We start from the raw sequence: 26,807 nt of genomic DNA, 5'->3' as shown, positions 1-26,807 counted from the left end.
GCTTACTATTTAGAAATATTATCTTTCTGAACAACTATATAAAAGCTTCTTTCCCTAAATATTAAGGACTGTGGGAGCATGAAATCTCTAATGATGCTTACTATTCATAACTACTATCCTGAACAAAAGTAAATTGATCTTGGTAACTTTCAAAATAATTCCTAAATGACAAATTGGCAAATGTGAGTATCGATGTAAATGAAATCCCATTATCTTACCATGTGTACTCAAGCCCTTCAGCGGGTGGTTCCACCACACAGTGAGCAGCAGCAGCCATGGCAGGTGAAACATAAGCTCCAATTCCTATAATGCTTGAACTTGTGCCACCTGGAGCCGTGACAGTGCTCAATGCAGGTCCACTGTTACCAGCACTACTTACAAATATTACCCCATATTTGTTTACAATCTGTGGATAACAGTTCCCAATTGCAAATGGCTGTTAACAGTTGCAAATTACATTTGAAAACAAAGTACCCAACGTACATAATCATTTAAAAGCACATGAAACAGGATAGTGGAACAAGCACATACTTCATTTGCAAACTCGATGAAGCGTCCATAGTCAGGCAGCATGGTACCCTCACCATAACTCATGTTAATAAGATCGCATTTGTTCTGACAGTACCACTTATATATTAGATGAAGACATAATCTCGATTTAAAAAAACACAATAATAGCCCATGAGTAATCATCTGGTAAAACACAAACACTGTATCACCCTAAAATAATGATTAATACTTATCTAACTTCATATGATTACACCATTTATAACAATATGTAATCAGGATATGTCCTATAACATTAATGATGAAGTGACTAAGCAAGATTTAAAAACAGTTTTATGAGATTTAATGGAATATTCATATTCTCAGATTGTGTGGCCTTTGGCATTATCTCAAATTAGCAGTACTCGTGTAGAAACAATTTCTAGGAACTTTGAATTTGGAATATGTAAATCTTGTCATATCGCTCAAGAATGACAAGATAAAATTTGAGGAACAGTTGCACTTTTTCTGATTTGTATATTGACATTCATTTCAAGGGAACACAAACTTTTAAGCTAAGTCACAAAATTTGCTGAATCCCTTTGGAAAATTTTGGAATATGACAAATTTAATAAAATACAAAAAAATTCTTGAAAATAGGCTATAAAATCTGTATAGGTGATTTATTTAATTTATCAAAAACCCTAAATGGCTGCTGCGGATGGAGGACGGAAATGCTTGGGCATCATGCGCTAGGATCAGACAAGCCCCAGCTGCATCCTCTTCCTTTGTTGCTGGTGCTTGTTGGGGTCTATGGGGACGTGTTTGTTGTGCAGGGTAGGGCATAGGGTCGTTGTTCTGTGGGCCCTTTGAGGGGGTTTTTTTGGCTGCTTGCTTTGGGGCTTGGGTATCGTGGCTGTGGGCAGTTGTGGGTGCAACATGGGTATGCGGTTTGGGTAAGGTGGGTGTGTACACAGCGGGAGCTTTGACTGGGGGGGGGTTTTCCTCCTTTTGGTGGTTTGATGGCTTCGTTAGGAGGTCAACATATTGGGCAAAATTTGTCTTTTTATGAGGTTTTGACTGGGATGGATTTGTCCCCAGCCATCTATGCAGGTGTAGGCAATTTTTCAAGCAATTCAAAAAATGGGGAGGGTTGGTCTCAAATTGGCAGCCCACGAATCCCAACGGTGAATGGGTGCTTGAAGTGAAGCTCAACTGGTGTTGGTGATTTAACCGGACTCGGTTGCAGAAGATGTACTTTATTTGTCCAATCATGCTTTAATATGTAAGTTTATTGGAATTTGAGTTTCTCTTCCCTTCTTGGAATCATGGGCTCGAAAGACTTGGAACCTGAGGAAGATATGGAGATGATGCTGGCAGAGAATAATTACTTGGTGGTGTTTTCTTGTCTAGCAGACCGCAATAAGGCCTTTGAGGGGAGGCCATTTTCTATAACTAGGTTGATTTGTTTATAAAGCCTTGGCATGCTGGATTTAATCTGGCAGAGGAGCTCATGTCAAGGGTCCCAATCTAGGTTCGACTCCCTTGGTTTTTGCTAGAGTTCTGGAGGAATGACAATCTACATATGATTGCTTTGCTACTTGGCAAACATGTGGGTCCATGACAACAAACACAGAATAAGAAGGTAATTTCCTATGCTCATATTTGTGTTGAAATTGATTGAAATATGCCCTTACCAGATTCGCTGGAAATTAGACTTGGGCCCAATTCGTGGATTCAACATCTTGATTATGAAGCTCTACCATTTTGTTGTTGCATCTGTCATGAATATGGGCACTTACAAAGGAAACTCCTGAAATTAACACTTTTGAGGGTTTCATCCAATGTGCCTCCTCGCGCCATGCGTTGAGGTTAGACAAAGGAAAAGCACTAAAGACAAATGGGGAGGTAGATAAGGAGGGTTTTATTCCAGTAATATCCCATAACAAGGAAAGGGGTCAAAAGAGGGCCCTCAAGGCTAGGCAGAATGATGGCTTTTCTAACAAGTTTGATGTCTTCGAAGAATTTGACCAATAGGAGGTCACCCCAAAAGATCTTTTACTTGAAGCTGATTCTATGATGATCGATAGGTTGATACCTGGAGATGATGTCAACCAAGTCATCTTACAGGTAGATCCTCTTGTTGCACATATGGAGACAGATTTTTTGCATGCAGCGTGTAGTGTTCATGAACCAAATAGATCAATTGAGTAGGTAGAAGGTTCAGCATTGGCAGTTATAGCTCCTCCATCAGATTTGAAGGCTGGAGATTCAAGAAAAGCAATGGAACCCCTCCCACCTTAGGACTGCAGAAAAAGAGACCAGAACAAAATTAAGTTTATGGGTGAGACATTGCTGGATCAAGGTCAGTTAAGACCATTGACTCACATTTCTCCAATTCCCAAAAATGATTGTCAAATCTTGGAATGCTAGGTGTTTGAACAACATCCCTTGACAAAAGGCTATTTGGGACCTAATTACAACGTACTCACTAGATGTTGTGTTTATTCAAGAATCTATGCTTTCAATAGAGGCCATGTTTACTATTGCTCCCAAGTTTGTATGTGGGATCTGCATTAGATTTCTCCTCTTTGGTGGATTTCTAGTAGATGTTCTATGACTATAGCTGCATCTAGTTTTGATTTTGAAGAAGTCTTCTTTCTCATAATGTCTATACACCGACTAATCTTCCTGGTAAAAGCCGGCTTTAGCTCATACTCGATATGTTTGTTCCCTTGCTTTGCTTTTTCCTTGGATCTTGGCTGGTAATTTCAATGCTAGGAGGAAAGGCGGGGAGGAGTGGACAAACTTGTGGCCTCTTCTTTTGTATTTAAAGACAAAATTCTTTCTTTGGACCTAGTAGACATAAAGCCAGGCAATGTCGCTTATACTTGGTGAAGAGCACACAGTAAATATTGAGAGGGGGGGGTGAATCAATATTTAACAATTTTAAACTTTTAAAGACACCAATAAATCAAATCAAACACACGAACCAACCAACCAGAAAAGGACACAAGATTTTTCTCGTGGAAAACCCTTTCGGGTAAAAAAACCACAGTATAAAATGATTCTTTCATTAAAAGAGCACCAACTCAGGGATACAGAAAGTGAGCACCAACTCACAGTGGGCACCAACCCAGCTCTAAACAGTGGGCACCAACCCAGCTCTAAACAGTGAGCACCAACTCACAGACAACCTGCACTAAGGAAGTACCGAATCCACCTAAAAAGAGGCACCAACCTCAATTTGAGAAATAAGACATAGATTCTGAAAATACATCTGAATCATAAAACCAACTTTGATAGATAATTTTTGAACTTTTTATCTCTGCATATACATAGCTGTACTTGATAACCCAATAACAGAGACCATGCACTAAATATATAATTAAAGTGATCAGCTTACTCCAAGAAGAAATAAGTTACTGCACAAAAAGTAGCACCTTGACAAAACAATAACAATCTCCTGCAATAACAGCAACACACACTGGAAACTTAGCACCCTCAATTTATTGCCACCACCCAGCCACCATATTAACATGCATGTATATATTTGAATTTGCTATGTCAAAAACAGAGCCCCAATCTTTATTTATTCTCACAGAACCATTAAAAAAAATTCTATTCAAAATATTATATCTTATTCATACTCTATATCGGCAACACCAAGAATTTCAAATATATATCTTCACCGTAGAAAAATCAAACATCTTAGTCAACACAAGAGACGACACACTGAAAACACGAAAACTCCCAGCTTTAAAGAAAACGCAAAGCAGCACACCCATCACTTCTATGCATAGCCCATATAAATCCATCTTTTGATGAAAGTCGATAGCACACAAAAAAACGTCTTTTTTGCACAGCATATGTTTTTTAAAACAATATCGGCTAAGTATCAAAAATTTTGAATGGTCAAAAAAACGTATTCCTTCAAACTGCTCCACCATTTACACCATACACATCCTCAGCATGATTCTGGAAAAAATATCCACGCAACCTAACACAGCAACCACGCACTCCCAAAATAGGAAGAATAAATTTTCACGTTTCAGATAAAAACGCCCAGCAAATTGAAGTATCGATAGCTCTTTCCAAATAATTGCACGACTTATATTAAAAACAGCCACTCCAATCCATAAAAAACTCAATCCTATATTTGAAAGCATGTCCCAATTAACAAGTTGTCTCCAATGAGCCCAGTCATTAAAAAAACACGCACACATTAAAATAGCCAATGCAGTCTATTCTGGCACCAAAATAAAAACGATTCCCTTTGCAAAAATTCATTGCCTCCTTTACACAGCAATATCCCAGGATTAGTCAAGAGAACTTAACACAGCACACCAAATACAAGGTGCCGATTTAATATGCTCTGACAGCAAAAACATTTGGCAATATAACCTTTAAACCAAGGAATGATCAATCTGCCACGTTACAAGAAATATTACAAAAGGCTACTATTAACGTTGATCATTGATTCCATATAAACCATCACAACGTAGTGTTTAGCCGACATATTTAAACCTCATAGAAATCAAACCTCATTGATTATTCGAATGTTGATATGGCAAATAGAACTGACTTGGCAAGAAAGTAGACATGTAGGTTGCTGAAGCTAACAGCCAACCAAGCAGCTGAAGCAGGTCAAGCACCTCAAGCACCTCAAACAGCTCAACCAAAAATTAAGAAAATCTAATGAATAAACAGCAGCTAGAAAAGCACTTCAAACTTAATCCAATACTGCTTTGAGTAATCCTCTAGCTTGAATAACATAGGCAAAACCACTTGACATCAATGACAAAATGTCTAACACTTGGAGTAACAGGAGATGTGGCAAGGAATCTATTTTTGAGAGATTGGACAAGTTTCTAGCTTCTAGCTTGGCAATAAACAGGCTATTAGCTAATAGCGTGTTTATTGCCTAATAGCCTCTTGAAGCGCCAAATAAACTCTCAGGCTTCTAGCTTCTAGCTTGGCCTATTAAACTCACAACTTTTGTGCTTGGTGTCAATAAGAACCCCTCCTTTCAAGTCCATCTTATGTTGTTGCAAGAACCCTCACTGCATGATCTTATGGTAGGGTGGTGGAGCAAGTGTTTTGGAAATATTTTATTGGCCAAGTTGAATGCTCAGAACCACTTGGATTCTATAACCAAGCATATTAGGGAGCATGGCCTCACAAAGGAGTCCATGAAGAATCAAAAGCTATTGGGGAGTTGCCAGAGTGGGAATTGCGGGAAGAGATTTATTGGAAACAAAAGTCTCAGGTTGAATGGCTACAAGCGGGAGACAAAACTATGGCTTTTTTTTCAACTAAGTCAAAGCCAAAAGGCAAAGAAATCTGATTACTTTTATTGCTTCATCTCAGGGTAATAGAGTATCCTCCTTTCAAGATATCTCAAAGGAAGCTTATCAATATCTTTCTTCCTTGTTCACGGAAGACTTACCCCTAGCAGAGCTTGAGGAGAATCTTGTTTTAAATTGTATCTCGTCTATTGTCTCTAACGAAATGATTAAATTACTTGTTAGGCCCATCTCTTTGGAGGAAGTAGAGGACATTGTATTTGAGATTAAGAAAGGGAAAGCTCCTAATCCAAATGGTTTCTTGATTGAATTCTATTGATATTTTGGAAGTAGTGCAAGAAACGTAAAGCAGCAAGCAGATGTTGAAAGCAACGAATTCTACTTTTGTGGTTCTCATCCCCAAAAGAGAAGAAGCCAACTATGTGGATTTATTCAAGCCTATCGTCCTTTGTAATTGGTGTATAAGGCTATCTCTAAGTAAATTGCACAGAGACTTAAATCGTGGCTCCACAAAGTTACCTTAGATGGGGTGGTGTCGACGTGTGTTTTATGCACATGCGAACATAGAATAAAATACCAAAGTACTTTACCCTCTCTTGAACAAAGTCTCTCAAATTCTATGCTTCGTGATCAAATGAGACAACTCCAAGGTTACGAAATGTCAAGTCTTGACGTGTAGATAAGTTCAGTGATTGATGTGAATTGTTGTTTTCACTTGGGGACTTAAACAATTGTTCGGATCGATCAATCTTATCATGAATTTGGAATAGGTTATGCCAATGACTTAGGATTTTGCAATATGGCTTTTGATCTAATTTAATAAAGATTCTAAAAAAGGACAAAGGGGAATAAGGTTTCGAAGTTCTCTTCTTACCTAGAATGCAAGAGGCAATGAACGATTCAATGAAATCCTACTAGGCAAGGTCTCACCATCAATGAACAATTTGACACAAGCTTAGTGCAATCATCTAAGGTAAATTTTATAGATGTTCAAATTATCACAATCAACATCAATACCATCAAGGCAATGCATACTAATGGACGTGCGATAATTGAAGTTAATTTCAATTCTGAATTCCAGTTGACCACACAAGGCGATCCTACAATCAGCAAGAAAGGTAGTGGTATGAATGAAGCGGATTCCACACAAATGCATTCAATAACTCTTTCATTCAAATAAAATACTTGAAAGCAAATTCTATATCTAAATTCTATTCTAAACTTGGAGACAATGAGAACCACAAATGCATACAACACTTAAACAAAATCACCAAACTTCAATGATTGTATTCAAATCTGCAACATATAGGTGACAATTCTCAAAAACCTCTTTTACAAATGAGAGGCAATGGGGTATATATAGAGTCTCAAAAGAAATGAATGGCCAAGATTCAATTAGAATCAAGGGCCAAGATCATGCCAACATTGCCCTAAATTTACCCTAATTAAGGTTTACATCAAAAGGGAATCACCAGCATGTGATCCAATGGGATGACGCCTAGTAATCAAGTAAGGAATGTTCTAGAAGATTTCAGCCTGCATCCCTCTTTCTAGCAGCATATTCCAAGAATTTGGCAAGGACTAAATCTAGCTCCTCCATGGTAATATTGGGTAAAGCCTCCTACTGCGCATCAATCACATCCAACGCATCCAAACAAGTATCAAAAACATTCTCCCAACATGGCATAAGTTTCCGCAAACTGTGGACGTGGATCTGATTCTTCTTCAACGAATCCAACTAGCTGAAGTATATGAACTTCATATTTTCTCTCAATTCTTCTAAGTGTAGACCGTTGGAAGCACTAACATCTACCCCTAACAACTCTTCAATGGATGTGAGGATCTTGGATTGAATTTCATGAATTGATCTCTCCATCTCTGCGCAATCTTTCTTTGCATGATCATAAGTAGACTTCCACATAGCCAATGAACAATACCATCCCTAAAAAATCATAAATATCTCCCTCATGGATCAATGTGGGCATCAGGATTCGCTTCAACACCTTGAGGCAAGTAATTGTCTTCTCCTGTACCGACTGGAAATCATCCCAAACTCCTTCCAAATATCATATTCTGAACATTAGCATTGACGATTTGTCAAATGCTTGGACAAATTGAGTTAGGAAATCATCTGCCTGGTTTGTAACATCTTCAATCCACTTTCCAAATTCTATATGTGTATTCCTTGCTGCCTCATGATCAAAGTAAAATCCACGATCAACTGCAATATGTGAGACAAAAGTGGGATCCTCAAGCCTATGGGAACTCATCCCTGCAATATATTCCTTAAGCCTCATATTCTCATCCTTAAACATATTCTTCTTCTCAGTTGTCCTATCCAATTGTGCCCTAATTGCCTGGACCAATCAAGTTATTGGAACTCTTGTTTCTTTGTAGTTCATCCAAGGTCAATCATAGTGATCTGATAATCCATGGGAGTGGCCACATCTTTGGTCACATCACCCATCGAGATAGCCATTTGTGCAATTCACACATCTGTTTCATCTCTAGCCACATTAGAGAATATCTTAGCCTCCTTAAGCTCTTTCTCTTTGTTTGTCCTTGCTAAGACATCATCAATATTCTCAATAGGCTACGTCCCCATCATCTTGCTTTTCTCCATGCTCTGTAGTAGCCAATCGGGAATGGTAGAAATTCCCATCCCATCATCAAAGCACATCTCTTGATCAAATCCTCTTAATGTTGAGATGACATCATCATCCTCCTTATCTTTAGTCGAATCATAAACATTGTTGCCCAAACTAACATTTAAATGGACTGTGTGAGATCTTGGTTGTTGTTCATCCTCATTTAGCGGTGTCGACTGCATTGTAGCCTATAATTCCTGAATATTCTTCGACAAGATCTCCATATTGGAACATTGTTCAAACTCTTTGCTTTTCTCTAGCATATTAATCTCTTTTATTGATGAGGAACTGGTGGTGGATAAAGAAGCGCTAGGCTTATGCTTCTTCTTCTTTGATTGTTGACTGATTGTCTCCTTGCCCTTCATTTTAGATTCTCCAGGCATACCCTTCCTTCTTTCGGGAAGCATGGCTTTCCTCATTTGCATGTATCCTTATATCTGTAGGTGTTCTTTCATCATCATCGAGGGAAGGTTCCACTTGCCTCATTTTTTCATAGGTGAGGGTGACACCATTTCTATCAATTTGTTCACATACTTGTCCACCCATTCCTTGGAGAAATCATTAACTTCTCTCATAAGTTCATTCGAGTCCACCACCTCAGGTTGTGTCCAACTAGGTAATAAGATGGGCTTGTTCACTTCATTCTCATGCTGCAAGATGAGTATGACCACTGCCATCAACTACCTGATCAAGAATGGAAAAGAGTTCACATTTCCTTATGAAATCTACTGACGTTTGGAACCACATTCTCTTCCTTACTGCTTGCTCATCCATGAGATTAGCCTAGTAATCCTCAATGTCAATCTTATGTATGAACTTTTCTCCTCTAATCTTCACAACATTATTATGCGGATCAAATCGATCACTTCTCTTATTAGTTCCAAGGCGATAGAATGCAAGTTCATCAATGACCAAACTAGCTGCAGCTACATTGTGGCACACTTCCAAAGTCTTCCCTAATGCAATAGGGAGAATTATTCCTATTCTATGCTTCTCCTTTTGGATAAAAATCAAATTCCAAAATTTGTCTCACCACCTCAAGTATGATCATTGTTTGTAGGATACCTAGGAAGTTTGTAAGGTTTGGATCTGAATCCCTAAATCCGTAGATATGTAAAGGTGGGAAACTGAATGTACCACAATCCGTATTATTCAATAAGCTTTGTTGCTGCCTTAGACAGCCATTTGTGGGTCCTGCCCTGCAGTAGCCTTGTGATATACATGGTGAAAGCACCATTCACCCTTCTATAGTGTTCAATTTTGTGCATATGAAGTTGCGGATAGCATTCATAAACTCTGTACTATCTTGGTCCGTTTCCAACTTCACCTTTGCATATCAATCCTTTGTATGTGACAAATCTTGCAAGTAAGTACACAAGGTAGGAAGTCATTCCAAATGACTTGGTTTTCTCCACATTCCTTGACTGGAAGTCGAAGTTATCACTTATAATCTTGGCCCAATTGACCACAATTCCTCTTATACAATCTTGGATAAAGTAGAACATCCAGCCCTCAAATAAGGCACCTTGAGGCATCTCCATCACTCAATTGAGCAAAAATATCAGGTCACTATATTCATCTTTGAAGTCCGTACATAAGAGCCTCTTGGGAACCTTAGAATGGTGAGGCCTAGGCTCAATTATCCACTCTTTATTTACAACTGTCAGGCATGCTTCCACCTTCTTCAAGAACTTAGCTTCATATTCATCCTTGGTTTTCTCTCACATATCTACACTCCTAGGGATTCCAAACACTTCCACAATCGCATCCTCGGCAAGGTATGCAAGCACGACCCCTTTAGCTGATCTGATCATTCAGGTCATCGGGTCATAGTGCTTTGCACACTCTACAATTAGCTCGCTGCATTGTATGGATTGAGGAAAGCCAGACACTTGGTATATGCCACTCTTCATGATATTGGCAGAAAGTGTGGAAGGAAGTTGATTCTTCACTCCGAACATCCTCTGTCACATCCACTCCATGTCCAGGAATTCCATGTTTGTGTCCGTAAATTTCTTCCATCGGGATGACAACTGTGAATCTGGATAGAAACCTTCTTGCACTATCCATAATTGTTCCTTCCTTGCTGCGATCCCGGCCTTAGACATAGCACCTGTATGAAACTCGAAGTCAATATCATGGAAAAATACTTAAAACAATGTGTTTCCAGAATTATCTAAGTTCTGATTTTAAATGATTTGACAAATTTAGAGACCTAAACTCAGGAATTCTAACAATGTTCATCATGAATTCTAGAAACAACACAAAATTTGATCAAAAGTAGGGTCTAAACCCTCATAATATCTCCATTTTCAGACTTGTATAAAGTCTGATCATGAAAAGAAAGTTTGAAGACAAGCTGATATACTCAGAAAATGGTAAAAATAAGCTCGAAAAGTATACCATAAGTCTGGAAAATACTTAGAAAAGAGGTGTAAAGGTCTGATTTTCTGATTTTTAAGTCTGAGTACACCTTCCAAGTTCCAATAATGGCTGCCAAAAGTCTGAAGACAACCTGCAAATAGAGAAAACCAGTGAGCTGAAGTAGTCACAGCCATGTACAATGTTTGCATTTGAATGGTTTTAACTTTTAACTCTCGAAGGTCAAAATTGATCAAATATGGGCACAAAAATGTGGCTGGAAGTGAAAAATAAGTCTGAAGACAACTCAAAAAAATGAAGTTTCAGACTGTAACAGCAATGGCTTCCACACAAAGTGCCCCAAAACTCTCCAAATTTGATGTCCAAATGAAATCGCCGAAGCTGGAAATGAAAATCAGATCTGAAAAATGAAAGTTCCAGCCAATGGCTAGCAATGGTGGTCAAAAAATGATGTCCAAACAACCCTCAACTATGGCACCAAACTCAGATTTAAATGCAATTGCAACCTCTATCATCAATGGTGTCCAAACTTAGGCACAAAAATCGCCCAAAATGTGAAGCGATCAGCCACAAACAAAGTCGTGGCCCTTCCAACAATGGCGCCCTTCACCAAAATCGTGGAAAATGTGGCTTGATCAGCCACTAAACTTGCTGTAACTCCCTCTCCAATGGTGGCGCCCAGGTCTGATTGGGCAAAAATCACCTTCAAATCTGCAACTTAACCTTCAACAATGGTGTCAAATTGACACTTGGGCAAAAATCGCCCAGCTGGAACTTCAACTTACCTCCAATCAGCGTCTTCAACAATCACATCAAGGCAAAAATAATAATATTATATTGCTGGCTGGGTCTCTTTATTCATGTTTTCACCTTGAAACCTCACCACACAAGCGATGTGGGATAAAAAACTTGCCTTTTCTACTTGCCTGGGGAAAATCGATTTGCCTTGGGATAAAAATTTATCATTAAATAATTATTGCCAGGCATTAAATAATTGTAACAAGGCACACTTAGCATTTGAATCATTTACTTCCATTAAATTTAAGCTAGCTGGGGAAAATCAATCCATGTCTAGACAAACAAAATCCATTAAGTCTTACCATAACTCATCACAGATAGCCATTTGGAAAAATCAATCCCCATCAGGAAACATTAAAATTCATCATTTCACTCACTAAGTCCCAAAAATCTACCTTGGGGGAAAATCAACCCCCATCAGGACACTTAAAATTCATCATTTTCTTCATTTTGTCCGGAAAAAACTATCTTGGGGAAAAACATGGGTCATCTGGATACCCAATTCTTTCATTTTAGTCCATAAACCTCATTTTGGGGAAAATCAATCCCCATCTGGACAATCATCTGCATTCATTTCGTTGAATTTGTTCATAAACTGGTCTAGGGGTAAAACGAACTCCGTCAGGACAAAGAATTTTGTCCACATTAAACTTCATCATTCATTCCTAGGGAAATTCGCACCTCATCGGGAAAATTTCCAACACTTAGTCAAATTTTGGGGCCTCCCAATGGAAAAACGGGGTCCATCAGGACAATTATCAGAATATCTGGAGAAAAATGCCCTTCATCAAGAAAATGAGTGGGGAAAATCAGGACCCATCGGAAAAAGTCCTTTTATGCCCTAAAAACTCAGGAAAAAACATCCTTCATCAGGAAAACTCACTTTTAGACCTTGATTTCATGTTTTCCATCAGGACTTTGATGATTTTCGCACCACTAAGTATCCAAACATGTCAAATTTCATCCTTATGCATCGAGAATTAGTCCATTTTAACTAGATTTTGAACAAGTGATGCAGAGCCTTGTGAAGGATTTAGTTTGACAAGACAACTTCTTGAACACAACCCAAACTGATAGGACCAATTTGAAATCAGACTCACAACAATCTTAGACCCTACACAAGACTCTGAACATCAGTGGAAGCATTCAAGGTATGATGGACAACTCATCATACAATTCTAAGCCTTAACCCTTCTAGGCTTTAACACACACTCGCTAGTCATACTTGGACACAGTATGAAGAACAATGGCAGTGATTAGGGAACCCTGTGAAAATGCTTAGAACAACCTTTGCAGACCCCAAATGAGTTTTGATTGACCACAACCTTCTTACTAAGGTTTATCACAACTTAGGCATCAATTAGGCCTCGTAGCCCTTCCACGGTAAGCAGTCCCAATACACCCAATCACAAAAGAAGTGAACACAATTTGTTTACATAAAATGACATCATTCAACAAGGTTAAAAACATATCACAAATTCAACCCTTGATGTCTTGGACTTCCTATGAGGACTAATGCTGCCCTACTAGCCCTAGAGCCCCAATTAGGTCACTTTTACAAAGCAACTACCCTTTAGATTGATCAAACAACCAAGCCACCACTTGGAACACCTTTTAACAACCTCCAAACCACCAAATCCACCAGCATTTGGGGTCCAAACACTTACAATTCTGCCCAGTTCACGAAACTCAGTCAATTACATAACCTGTCACATGAGGATGCCAAGTTAAAATTGTTTGGTTCTTCCTCCATTCTTCACGGCCATCTCTAAAACCTCCAAAATCCTATAATACACTTGTAGACTTGAAATTCCCCCAAGAGATTTGATTTTTAGGTCAGGAAATGTCAAGTTATAGCCACATTTGTCCAAAACCCTAGGTTTAAGAGGGTTTGCTGACCCGGTAGGAAAGAAATGAATGGATCTCCCTCCAAACTGCACAAAAACACTTCAAACCACTTGGAGAAGGAAGTTAACTCAATGCTCCAACATTCCAAGTTCATATTGTGTCTGCACCAATCCGTACAAAAGAGAATCAAAGGACTGATACACGTGTTGGCAGCAAAATCCAAGGAAAACAGAGATGTTTGTATTGCCAATTCTTCAAAAATGCTTCAACAACCTTGCCTCGGTGTGGAAGAGGCTTATATAGGCCCATATACAACTGACCAACCGGATATAACCACCTTTTGAACCAAATAGCCGTTGGTTTACAAATTTGCACAAAATGTTGTCAACTTGACAACAAAAGTTGCAAAGTTGCTCATGTAACTTTTTACAACTTTTACATGGATAAACAAAAACTTCCAAAACACCCTACAACCATTACATCTAGGCCATATATGCCTCAAAACATGATTTCTAATGGTGTCACCCCATTTCCACATTTGGATGATGTTTGACCATAGTTGACCAACTAGGTCCTGTTAGGATACAATGCACAAAAATGGCATCAAGGCCTTGCATCATGATCAAACATTATGAGATGGTCCACATGACCTTATTACATCATAGAAACATGAAAAAAACACAAAAGCAAAAGATATTGATCTTCATGAGCCTCCTAGGTGCTCCTACACCAACAAGAAAATTAGGATTCCATCGGGACAAAGTGCAAATTTGACTTGATTATCCTCCTATCAGTGAAAAAAAAAACCCTAAAGGACCTCTTGACGCTTAGGCACAAAAATATCACCGACTTGGGCACATTTAAACTCATTTATGCTCAAAATCCAAACTTGGACAAAATTTTAGGATCACCTAGATAGTTTAACATTTTATACGCTTGATCGTACTCAAAACTCAAAAACCCTAATAGCACCTTAGGCATGATCACACTTCAAAAGTGAGACTCGAGCATTGAACTCAAAACTGTAGCCTGATTGCCAAAACCCTAAACTAACACAATGTAGAAAGCAAGAAAGAGGGGGTCCCCATTTGCAATGGGGCAATCTGTGAAAAGGTCACAACAGGTGGTCATTGTTGCTAAAGCTATTCATTCTAGGGAAATCTCTAAGGAGAAGGTAATGTTCATCAAATTGGACAAGGCCCAAGCTTATGACCGAGTCAAATGGTCTTTTCTCAAAAAAGTGCTTGCTACTTTTAGGTTAGGTAATGAATGGATTAAGTGGGTAATGAGTTGTGTTACTTCCACTTCCTAATATATTTTAATTAATAGTGAGCCATTTGCTTTATTTGGCGCTTCGAGAGGCCTTCGGCAAGGGGATCCTCTGTACCCATATTTGTTCATCATAATGGTTGAGGGATTGGGAAGATTCTTAAAATCTGAAGTGAGGCAAGGACTGATTCAAGGGTGGAATTGGGGTACTGTCTTGCCTAATCATTCTCACTTGCAGTTTGTGGATGACACTACTTTAATGGGAGTTGCCAAAATCAGAGATACGATTAACATCAAGCAAGCTTTGATTATTGACCTCGCAACTTTGGGGCAGAGAATTAATGAAGGAAAGTCCACTATCTTTTTCTTCAACACCCCACCTCCTATTCAATCAAGAATCACTTGCATTCTCAAATTCCAGATTGGTTCCCTTCCTTTTAAGTACTTAGGTATTCCCCTCTTGGTTGGCCCCTTGCCTAGGGGGACATGGCAAAAATTCTTGGATAAATTTTGAGAAAAGAGTCAGCTATTGGACCTTTAGGTTGCTTTCTTTTCCTAGGAGAGTTTTATTGTTGAAATTTGTGTTTCAAGCTCTTCCCATTATAGATGCCCGTTGCTGGTGGCACCTTCATGTTTCATTAAGGAGATGGATTCTCTCTCTACGCAGTTGTTATGGGCTTGCAACTTGGATTCGTCGAAATGGATTTTGATGAAGTGGAATAATATTTGTAGGCTGAAACAAGCAGGTGGTCTTGGTCTATGGCAGGCTACCCTGACTGGGCAGGCCTTGGCTACTAAGCTCTATTAGTGTTGGTGTTTTAATCAGGATCAGGCCTGTGCCAAGATCTTTTTCGTCAAACACTTAAGGAGGGTGGCAAGAGAAGATGTACCAAGGGTCAACTTGGCCAATAAAGGTTCTATGATTAGGGACACTCTTCAAAGGGGTCCCAATCTAATTAAATAGGGGCTGTTTTGGACCAGTAAAAGGGTCAAAGGCCCTCTTCTAGTGTGATTTTCGAGATGGTTTCCTCCTATTATGTATTTGTTTCCACACAAAATCTTTATCAAACTTTCTTAGAGGCCAGATGGTCTCAGTTTGAGGACTTCAAAGTTGCTTAGAGGTTGGGGTAGTTGGAAGTGTTTAAGTGGAAGGAGTCTCACAAATGGCCAGTGGGGGGTTCTGTTGAGGAGGGGGGAAAGTTGTCTCCAATTTTAACAAGTAGAGTGTGTTGTTCTTTGATGAATGATGAGCGATGGCACCTTGGCTTGGAGCCCTAACCCAAGAGAGGTATACTCTGTTGCTTGCGGATATCAAGAGCTAGACCAGCAAAAGTATGGAGGTGGAGGAAGTCCCTTGGTGGAAGAATGTGTGGAATAAGTTCACGTGTCCTGAATGCAACTTCTTCCTCTGGCTTTTGGCTCGCAATTGGTGTCTTACTTGGGATAACCTAAGCAAGCAAGAATTCCAAGGGCCATCCATTTGTGTTTAGTGCAATAATAGTGAGGAATGCTCCTTTTCTAAAGGCATTTGGTATTTGTGGTGGGGAGATTGGAAGCAGCCCTATGTTCATGCCTCTTCCCTAGTTGATTTTTGGAGCGGTCTAGGAGGTTGCTAGCTAAGGCTTCTTTTCTACAGGTGACTTGGAATATTCGAGCTTCTTGCATCATTTGGCAGATTTGGTTGGAAAGTAACCGAAGAATCTTTCATGGAAGGAAATTGTCGGTTCACCAACTCTGAAAAAGGATTATCAGCATGATTCAAGAGATGATTAGAGCTGAATGTGAGTTGGATATCCCTTTGGAGCCCAAATAGATTGTGGTGAAACAGGGCTTGGGCTTATCTGGGAATGGTCCGAGGTCTCTTTCATTCTGGGGAAAACAAGCTCCTAAAAAAAAAGAAAACCAAAAGGGAGGGTTAATGGACTCTACCGTCCGATGGTGTCTCCAAAATTAACACAGATGAGTCCTCTAGGAGAAACCCCAGGCATGCTAGGATTGGTGGAGTTAGGAGGGATAGTACTGGTGTGACCCTTTTCTCATTTTTAATATATAAAGAGATGCAAACTAGTAATCTTATGGAAGCTCTTTGTATCCTTTGTGCTTTGGAAAGAAGTTTGCTCTCGGATTGTGCAAGGTTATTCGTGAATCAGATTCTCAGATTCTGGTCAACTTACTGAACATGAACACAAACACAAAACTTGTGACTTACCTTTTAAGCCATATGGAAAGCAGCAAAAGTGCTTCAGTTGCACAAATTTCCAAACTTCTATTATAATAAAATTTCCAAACTTTTATTATTCGGCACTTATTTTTTAGATGACTTCAAAGGCATTTGACAATCTCATAATGTAAAAATGCAATAAAATGTCGAAATACTATAATATAAATTTCTCAACCACTTCATTTTTGATGTTTTAAAAGACATCCTAACAGTGTTTACTCCTAAACTTAGGTCGTGAGCTCTGAACATAAGTGTTATGAAATTTGGTCTATATTTATAAGTAATGAGTGAGGCTCCTGTGACCCCACAAATGAGGCTCAGAATCCAAGTACATTGCACTGGCTAGGCTGGGACTTAAAATATTTTCAAGGACAGCTTATAAATGGAAATTAGTAAGCCTATTGAAAGCTACTACCTCCAGCTATGAAAAATAGCATAATATATTTCAGAGATAAACGAAAGAAAAATTTATCAATAGCAAGAAAAAAGAAAACTTGCATTAAAATGTAAGATATTCGAAGTACCTCGAGCACTGCTATCAAAGCACGTGTTAAACCTGTTCCTGTTTCCATTGAGCCCAACCGAGAATCTCCAATTTTGCATGAAATAAGTTGTGCTCCTGGTGCAATTCCATTCAGCATTGGTTCCTGAAAAGGGGGCAAATCATTACCAAAGATAGACGAAAATAATGCTCAAGAAGAAAAGATAATGATTTAAATAAGTAAATAAAAAATAGCACACCAGGTCTTAAAAGAGTAAGACTAACACCTCTGGATGGTAAGCTGCAGTAATGCCAGCCACATGTGTACCATGAGGAGAACAATCTGTCACAACACTAAGAATGCTACCGTTGTTGTAGATGTTTACTGAAAATGTACAAGCATCCAATCTGCTAAACACACCATATTTTTTCTCGGTTCTGCAGGGCAGGAAGAATTCCCATAAGATGTCAAATTCATAAAGAATTGCTTTTATATAATCAACCTTCTATGATAAATTGCAAACTCAGAAAGAATGGCATATAGCATTCAGAATAAAGGATCCCTTCTTATTGAGGGAAAAAATCCCATGAGTATCCTGATTCGTTAAGAGAGATTACATTAATATGGAGTGAAATCCCATCATAGGGGTATGCTACTCTACAATATAGCTTGTAAACTCATTGACATAACAAAAATAACAACTACAAGCTAGAGAGGATCCACAAGGCATGATAGCGAAACTGCCAGCAATGTTTGTACCTAAAACAGGGAGATCGCTAACACATCAACCAAATCCTGCTTCCTGTTTTGCAAAGAATTTTGATGCAGCAAATGCCTCATAAACCGCCACATTCTCATGTGGGATCATTCTCAACACATCCAATAAGTGATATTATTAATGTGGAAGAAAATGGAATCATAGAGTTATGCATTGTATTACATTGCCTGTACATAAACAAACATCACATAACTAACACAAGCTAGAGAAGGCCAACAAAGTAATTCGTCAATAGCAGCAATGTTAGTACCAAAGAGAGAGAGATGTTCAGATGTTCACAAACCAACCCAGGGACTTGCCCCTCAAGATTTACTTCTGGATTGGCAAAAATTTTAGTGGCAGAATACCTGATAAATTGACTCTTTGTAGCTTCTATGTGGGATCATTCACAATTTCACACAACACACACAATGAGTGAGAGACTACTAATTTTGAACAAAATTAATTTATTGGGATATGCCACTATATTATATAGGAAAATCATTTCATAGAATTTACAAGCTAATAATATCACATGAGTGTACAATTTTTTAACACCCAATTCCCTAAAACAATTTGACCATGTATTTTTGCAAGGGTATTATTAGGATAATATCCTAACGCCACCTTAAATAAATCTTTATTTATAACAGACACCAAGTTTTTGACAAGTAACACGATTGAACAATTGCTTATTAATTGCTCCTTCAGTCTATTGAAGGAGCCACCAACTGTTCAATATTAAATTTTTAGTAATGACATCTTCCTCCCAAAAAATGAAGTATTCCATTCAAGAGGAATCAAACCTAGAGATTAATTCGATGCGAGACCATGGCCTAGCTACTTGTAGCATGCAATCTTACTGTTTGATTCCCTGAAATACAAGGGTAAAATTTGGATAAGATACAAGTGTAACATTGCAAAAAATATCAATATAAATGGAACCTAAGTTTTGAAAAGTAATATGTTTAACCTTTACAAACTGATCAAGTAAAATCACTTGGTAGTTAACCAATGTTAAGTTTAAATTTAGACAATCTTATGCTGTTTCATGGTCACCATTCACTTTAACTATAATCTAAGTTACCAAGTATGGCTAGCGGAGGTTGGGTGTGGGTCTAGATTTGGGCAGGGTCTAGATTCGAGCCAAGTCCAAGTCTCTAGGTTCGCCCAAGGTACCGCCTAGGTGGTACTCTCGTTGAACCCAGGACGTACTTGAACCAAGCCTAGGCATTCCCGCTAGCTCATGTGCCTAGAAAAGTCAAATTTCCGCAAAAAAAAAATAATATTTTAATATACCCCCCAAGAGTTATTTCGCCCTAACTTTCTCCTATTTGGTCATTGCAACTCATTTCATAACCACAAAACACAAAAAACACTATTTTTTCCTCCAAGCTACCATTGTTGGGTATTGAAGGTTGCTTCATTTCTTTTTGAAGGTGAATGCTACAAAGGAGTAAGACGCACACCAAAGGCTTAGGAATCATTGGACAAGGAAGATTTAACCATCAAAGGTGAGTAATTATTTCATTTTATTCAAGCTTTGAATAGTTTATTGTAATATCCCCATTTCCAATGCCCTAGTTTTTGCCCTAAAATCACAATCCCAAGTATAGTAAGGAATAAAATAGAGATACCGGTTACCAATTAGATCTTGATTAAGACCCCTCAATCATGTTAGATATAAAATCGATCATTCCTACTAGGGTTAGGGACATTATCTTAATCATCATTGTGAATTACATAATGTACATGTGGGATTCCCTTAAGGATTTTCCCAACAACCCATCCACATTATGAAGCACTATGGGAATCATAACGGACAACACTAAAAAATGTTGTCCAAGTCATAACGGACAACACTAAAAATTGTAGGGCAGTTGGGCCTATTTTGGAGGCTACATACAGTCACATTTTTTGGACACCATGTCCAATCTATTCACTCAAATTAACATTGCAAAAATCTGGCACACAAATTGAATGGGTCAAACAAGTCTACACAAAGGCCAAGGAGATTCAAATGTTTGTGACTAATCATCATCATGTCACAAGCCATATTCAAGACCTTCTCCAACTTGGAGTTGTTGAAGGTAATTCAAATTTTATTTTTGACGTGAATTTTTTTATAACATGTTAGGTTGCCAAATCACAATTTGCATCTCACACAATCGTCTTAAGACGACCTATGAAGGTGCAAGAGGCCTTGAGTTCTATAGTCATTAACAGCTTGTGGAGAGTATGGAGGTAGTCAAGCACAAAAGTGCCCAAAAAGTAAAATCATTGATCCTAGGTGATGAGTGGTAGGCTTGTGTGGAAAATGTTTTGGATTTCACTAAGCCCATCATGAGCATGACTAGATATGTTGATACAAATCACCCATGTTTGGGTGAAATTTATGATGGCATGGAGAAAATAAGAACAATGATAGAGGTCAAAGAACATGACCCAAAGGAAACATTTTTCAAAAGTGTGCAACAAATTATCGTTGACCATTGAAACAAGATGACCAACCCCTTACATGTCTTAGTATTTGCTTTGTCAACAAAGTATTGTAGCAAAGTTTCATTGCCAATATCCTCATAGAATCCATTGACATGGTGGGGCCTGAAAATGTTGTCAAAGTCATAACAGACAACACTAAAACTTGTAGGGCACTTGGACCTATTTTGGAGGCTATATATAGTCACATTTCTTGGACACTATGTGCAATCTGTTCACTCAATTTAACATTGCAAAAGATTGGCACACAAATTGAATGGGTCAAACAAGTCGACACTAAGGCCAAGGAGATTCAAATGTTTGTGACTAATCATCGTCATGTCACAAGCCATATTCGAGACCTTCTCCAACTTGGAGTTGTTGAAGGTAATTTAAATTTTATTTTTGATTTGAATTTTTTTATACCATGTTAGGTTGCCAAAACACAATTTGCATCTCACACAATCGTCTTAAGACAACTTGCAAAGGTGCGAGAGGCCTTGAATTCTATGGTCATCAATAGCTTGTGGAGTGTATGGAGGCAGTCAAGCACAAAAGACCCCAAAAAGTAAAAGCATTGATCCTAGGTGATGACTGGTGGGCTCAGGTCGAATATGTTTTGGATTTCACTGAGCCCATCATGAGCATGATTAGATATGCTGATATCGATTGCCCATGTTTGGGTGAAATTTATGATGGCGTGGACTCCATGGTGGAGAAAATAAGAACAATGATAAAAGCCAAAGAACATGACCCAAAGGAAACATTTTTCATAAGTGTACAACAAAGTATCATTGACCGTTGGAACAAGATGACCAGCCCCTTACATTTCTTAGTATTTGCTCTGTTGCCAAAGTATTGTAGCAAAGAGTTACTTTCATTGCCGAGGAGGGCAGCACCATATATAGATAAGAAAGTTGCTAGTGGCTATAAGGTTGCATTTAGAAAAATATATTCAAATGATGAAATTCAAAATATTGTCTTGAGTGAATTTGGCCAATTCATATCTTTAAAAAATCATGATCTTTCCGCTCTTCATGACAAATATAGGATAAGTGTTGATGAGTGGTGGTAACTACATGGTTAAGCCTCAGCTTTCTTGCAGCCTCTTGCAATTGAAATTCACTCCCAAGTATGTATCTTTTTAAATTTTTTTTTTATCCTTTTTCATTCAATGCTATCATATTAAAATATTTTTATTTTATAATTTAAGTTTTAAGTTTGATTCTTGAATTATAAAATTGAATACTAAATGTTTTATGCAAGCTCAACACGTTACGAGTTATTCTTCCACTAAGCGGAAGTGGAGTACATTCTCCTTCATCCACTTGGTTAAGTGGAACCGTTTGGGTGCCTAAAAAGCAAAGTATTTGGTCTGCATACACTCCAACCTCTGCCTATTGTCACATAAGAATCCTGAATACAATAAGGTTGTGACAAAGAATTGGGATCTAGCCCCTAAGTGTGCTGATTTAGATGCTATAGTTGCACAGCTTGCCTAATTCTCTATAGATGAGGAAACACTTGCACTTGACACAGCTAGTGGGAGTGGCAATCCAATGGATTGTGGTTCAAATGAAGTTGAACCAAATGTTCACCTTGATGCTTCTAATGAAGAAGAATATGAATATTAAATACCAATTTGAATTTGAATTTCCACTGTGTAACGACATTTTGAGACTTGAGTATTATCATTTTTGCAAATTATGAATATGATATTATAAGATATTTAAAATTTCTATTTATTGGACTTATGAGTATAACTCTTATTATAGTTATAATTTATAATTTTGTTTGAAAATATATGTATGTATGTATTGTCACACCATACCCAAGGAAAAAAATGGCATACCACCATACCCATACCCGCACTCATACCCAAATTGGCAACCTAGAGTATAATTAATCACAAATAAACCCCTCAATAAGAGAAAGGGCATGCCAAGTAAAAAGGGTCAATTTGGTCACAAAGAAAGGTGGATAGCACTAAAATTAATGGAAGTTCAAGTATAGATTGGGCTAGAGCTCCTAGCTACTTTTCAACACACTGATTGTGGAAACGACCAAGTCCAATCCAAAAATACTATCTAGGGAATGCATTTGACACATAGGTCAAGCTGAGAGGTCGGGTCAAATATTAATTTACTGTGTTCTAACGTATTCACACATCGCCCCATTGCAAATGGGGACCCCCACTTTTTTTTCTTTCTAGGATAGTGGTAGAGTCTTTTGCAATTAACCTTTGTGTTGAAGAGGTGTAGTTTCTCAAGTCGCCAAGAGGGAATCAAATTAAGTCTCTCTCCTTAGGATGAAGTGAAGTCAGTCAATTGTCAAGGCTTGGGAAATGAATGACTCGTCTTTTGCTTGCAAAACTAGGGATGGAATGCTAAATTTGGCTAAGGCATGAAGATTTCCTTTGATTGCCTAGATCAGCAACTAAGGCATTAACAGACACTTCCTTTTCTCTATGACATTGGCAATCACTTCCTTTGACCTCATAGAAGCAATATGTGAGATGTGAGATGAGGTGTCAATCTGAGCAAGATAGGCAAAGAGGTTTGAGAGGCAACTCACTTGGGCGAAATTTGACTAAGCATAGGAAAATTTCCATTGCCATTGAAAAAGTCCGATGGCACTTCCTTTGCCCTCTCTAAAGTACGATTACACTTCCATTGCCCTTGGAAAAGTCTGATTTTCTTCCATTGCTACCTAGAAAGTCCGAAAAACTTCTATTGGCACTTGAGAAGTCCAAAATATGGCCTTTTCTCTTCATGGATCACGAGTTATTTCCTTTGTTGAGTGATGTCTTCCAATCACAAACCTAACCTAGAATACATTTCATATCTTAGAGGTTTGGTTTGAATACAAGGAGTTGTTTTGAAGATAAATTGATAAGCTTGAGCGAATGGAGCAAGAACCTTGAGCATTTCTTGTGCCTCACCACAAATACAACTTTTCCTTTACTCATTTGACATGGATGATTGACATAAAAATTGAAACCAAAGGTCGAATTGATGAAGATTTGATGGGAACAAGTTGGAGATAACGATTTGAAATGACTTCCTTTGCTATTGAAAAAGTTCGATGGCACTTCCTTTGCCATTGAAAAAGTCTGATGGCACTTCCTTTGCCAATGAAAAAGTCCGATGGCACTTCCTCTAGTGAAAAAGTCCAATTGCACTTCCATTGACCCCCAAAAAGTACGAAATTTTCCTTTGTTGGGCAAAAAGTTTGAGATTTTCCTTTGTTGGGCAAAAAGTACAAATTTCCTCTTGTAATCACGCCAAACAACAATAGGAATGAACATTATTGGCGCCAAGTGTTTAAGTTTAAAAGCAAAATGTTCAAAAATGCAATCAAGTCGGCCCCTTGGATGATAATATCAAGTCGGCCTAGGGAGGTTGTCGGGAAAAGTGGTGACCCTTAGCTCTAAAACGCCTATATAAGAAGGGGTTCGGATTTCATTTCAAACATAATTCACCAGTCAAAACAATTTCGAATTCCGATCTGCACTTCCACACAGCAAATTTCATTAAGGCAGCGATTTCACATTTAATTTTTTTTATCATTTCATTTGATCAAAATTGCATTCAAGGTGGGTGATTTTGGAAGACAATTTGAAAAGGAGACATTTTTCTTTACTTTAAAAGGAGAATTCTGTGAAAATTCACATAGCATTGGACCAGAAATAACTTGAAAATCAAGATGCAAATCTAATCCACAAATCAGAATTAAGAGTCATTTCCAAGATTAATGTTTTCTTTGATCTTGCAGGTCTAACACAACATGAAGAAGTCAAAATCCCAAAATATAAAGGAAGGATCATTCAATCATACCAAGGAAGATCAACATTGTGAAGAGTTCATCACATTCAAGGGTTCATCAAATATCAAAGATCAACATCAAAAGTTAAGATGGAGGGGAACAACATCAGCATGAAGAACTTAGGTTCAGCAACAAGAAAACATCAAGGCAAGATTCGCACTACAAGGAGGTGATGAGAAATCAAAGATTCCACAACATGAAGTCAAGAACGACACCAAGGAATGACAAAATTAAGATTATGAATAAGGGAAGATCAATCATCATCACATTGAGGAAACTGAATAATGTTGAGTATCAAGGGATATTATTCAACACTCATTCATGATGATGAATCGAGTCTACCAAGCAAGTTCAAGTGCCATCCTTGTCACCACTCCACCAATCAAGAGGCTCCACATCAGCATGTCTAGATGCGATGCACTTGAATGACCCATGGGAACACAAACTCCAATGTTCCTACCCTTACTATCTATTGGTCAAATATTCAAGAGAAGACATGTGTCCAAATATTGTAATTATTTCATTGGCTAAGAAGAGTTTGTTCCAACAAACCCTAATTAGGGTTTCATCTTGTAATCTTGGCCATTGATATGAAATCAATCCAGGCCATTCATTTTTAAAGGGAGCACTATAAAAGGCTTCTCTCTCTCTCATTTGCAAAGCTGAATAGTTTAGAAATAGTTAAAAGTTCAACAATACTGAATAGTTGATAGATGTTAGATAGCAAGCAGTTAGAATAGAGTAGGAGAAGAAGAAATTGTTGCTAAGGCTTGTAAATGGATATACTCTTTTCATTGAAGACATGGTGAAATGTGTTATTTCAACAAGCTACATGGTTTCTACTTCTCATTTGCTTTCAAGTTGATTAGATGAATGGAAGGAATTGTGAATGATTAATGAAGAAATTCAAATATCCATACCACTAGCAATTTGCTGATTGTAAGTTTGCCTTGTGTGGTCAACTGGAATCCTTAAATGAGCTTAACTTCAATTTCTATTCACACTTTGATATGCATTGCCTTAATGGTGTCTTTGTTGTTGATAGTGATTTGAACATCACATGCCTACCTTAGGAGATCGCACTAGTTTTGTGGAGTTGTTTGTTGATGGCGAAGCAGAACTTGGTTGAATTTCATCCAATCGTTCATTGTCTCTTGCATTCTTATGAGTAGCTTAGTCTTTGTAAACTTATCTCTTTTGCTCTTTTATTTTCTAGGCAAGTAGTTAGAATCTAAGTTCCAGCAACATCTAAACGTTCAACATTCAAGTATAAAATGTAAGTCCCCTTGGATTACCAGCAATCACATCAACCATTGAGCTTATCCATGAGTCAAGACCTTGGAGTTGTCTCATTTGATCGCGAAGCATAGCATTTGAGAGACTTCATTCAAGAGAGGATAAGATACCTTGGTATTTTATTTTGTGTTTGATTGTGCCTAAAAAACACATCAACACTATGCATCTTATTAGATCATAAATATGAAAGAACATGCCCCAATTGATTAATGTTCATCTCTCTCGCTACTATACTGCATACACACCAGAGATATTATGAGTGCAAACATAGATGTTAGTGGAAATTATATCCTTCCACGGATAAATAATATAAGAAACATCAACAAGAAGGAAATATTATAAAGAAATAATTGAAAAAGGGAAGGATGCTTCCTATTTTTATTGGAACTTGTTCGTGCATGGAGCTGCATCAGCTAAGAGTTGGGTCAGAGAAGTGGACACAAGACTCTCTTACTATAATAGTCCATGCATGACCCTCTAAAAAAAGATTTTAAATTTTAACGGTTAGGGTGGTTTCATTTTATAACATTGACTCTAACTTAACTTGATCATGCACAGAAAAGAGTAAAAGAGAAACAAAGTGTATGACAGAAAAATACAAGAAGACACAAATCACAGTGGTCCCATGGAAGTGTAAACTGTAAAGACACTTGGTGGTGATTAGTATATGTAAAGCCTGCATCTTTTTGCATCATGCATAAACACTGTATATGGATGTGAATGGTTTACAAAAATATCAGATCAGTCATAGAATACTCTGAACATTGAACATTGTCTCAGAGCCCTATGGACCTCTTAAGTGCAAGACTCAAAGTAAAAGCTGATAGCTTCATACATTTCACAACAAAATGGAGCCATAGAATAAAAGAACAGAGCCATCTGAAGTTATAAGTTGAAGGCTAAAGAAGATAATTAGTTGAAGCAACAAATAAAACTGTGTATTTGCTCGACATATGTCCAACAAAATGTTTGAATGGTGTGACCCCTCAAATAGCATGATTTAAAAATAAA

The 26,807-nt window shown here is 38.0% G+C and overlaps 1 protein-coding gene across 1 annotated transcript in view; it reads right to left on the bottom strand.

The window, feature by feature from the left end:
* LOC131074641 (tripeptidyl-peptidase 2) overlaps positions 1-26,807 on the bottom strand; it is a 284,234-nt gene that overhangs the window by 222,047 nt on the left and 35,380 nt on the right. The window contains exons 8-11 of the mRNA XM_058011296.2: positions 17,727-17,877; positions 17,483-17,605; positions 532-615; positions 219-406 (exon numbers count right to left, since the gene is read on the bottom strand). Coding sequence (XP_057867279.2) covers positions 219-406; positions 532-615; positions 17,483-17,605; positions 17,727-17,877 — 546 coding nt within the window. The remainder of the gene's footprint in view (positions 1-218; positions 407-531; positions 616-17,482; positions 17,606-17,726; positions 17,878-26,807) is intronic.

Source organism: Cryptomeria japonica, chromosome 4 (assembly GCF_030272615.1).
Source record: "Cryptomeria japonica chromosome 4, Sugi_1.0, whole genome shotgun sequence".
Lineage (NCBI taxonomy): Eukaryota > Viridiplantae > Streptophyta > Pinopsida > Cupressales > Cupressaceae > Cryptomeria > Cryptomeria japonica.
This window is presented reverse-complemented; position numbering and strand designations above follow the sequence as displayed.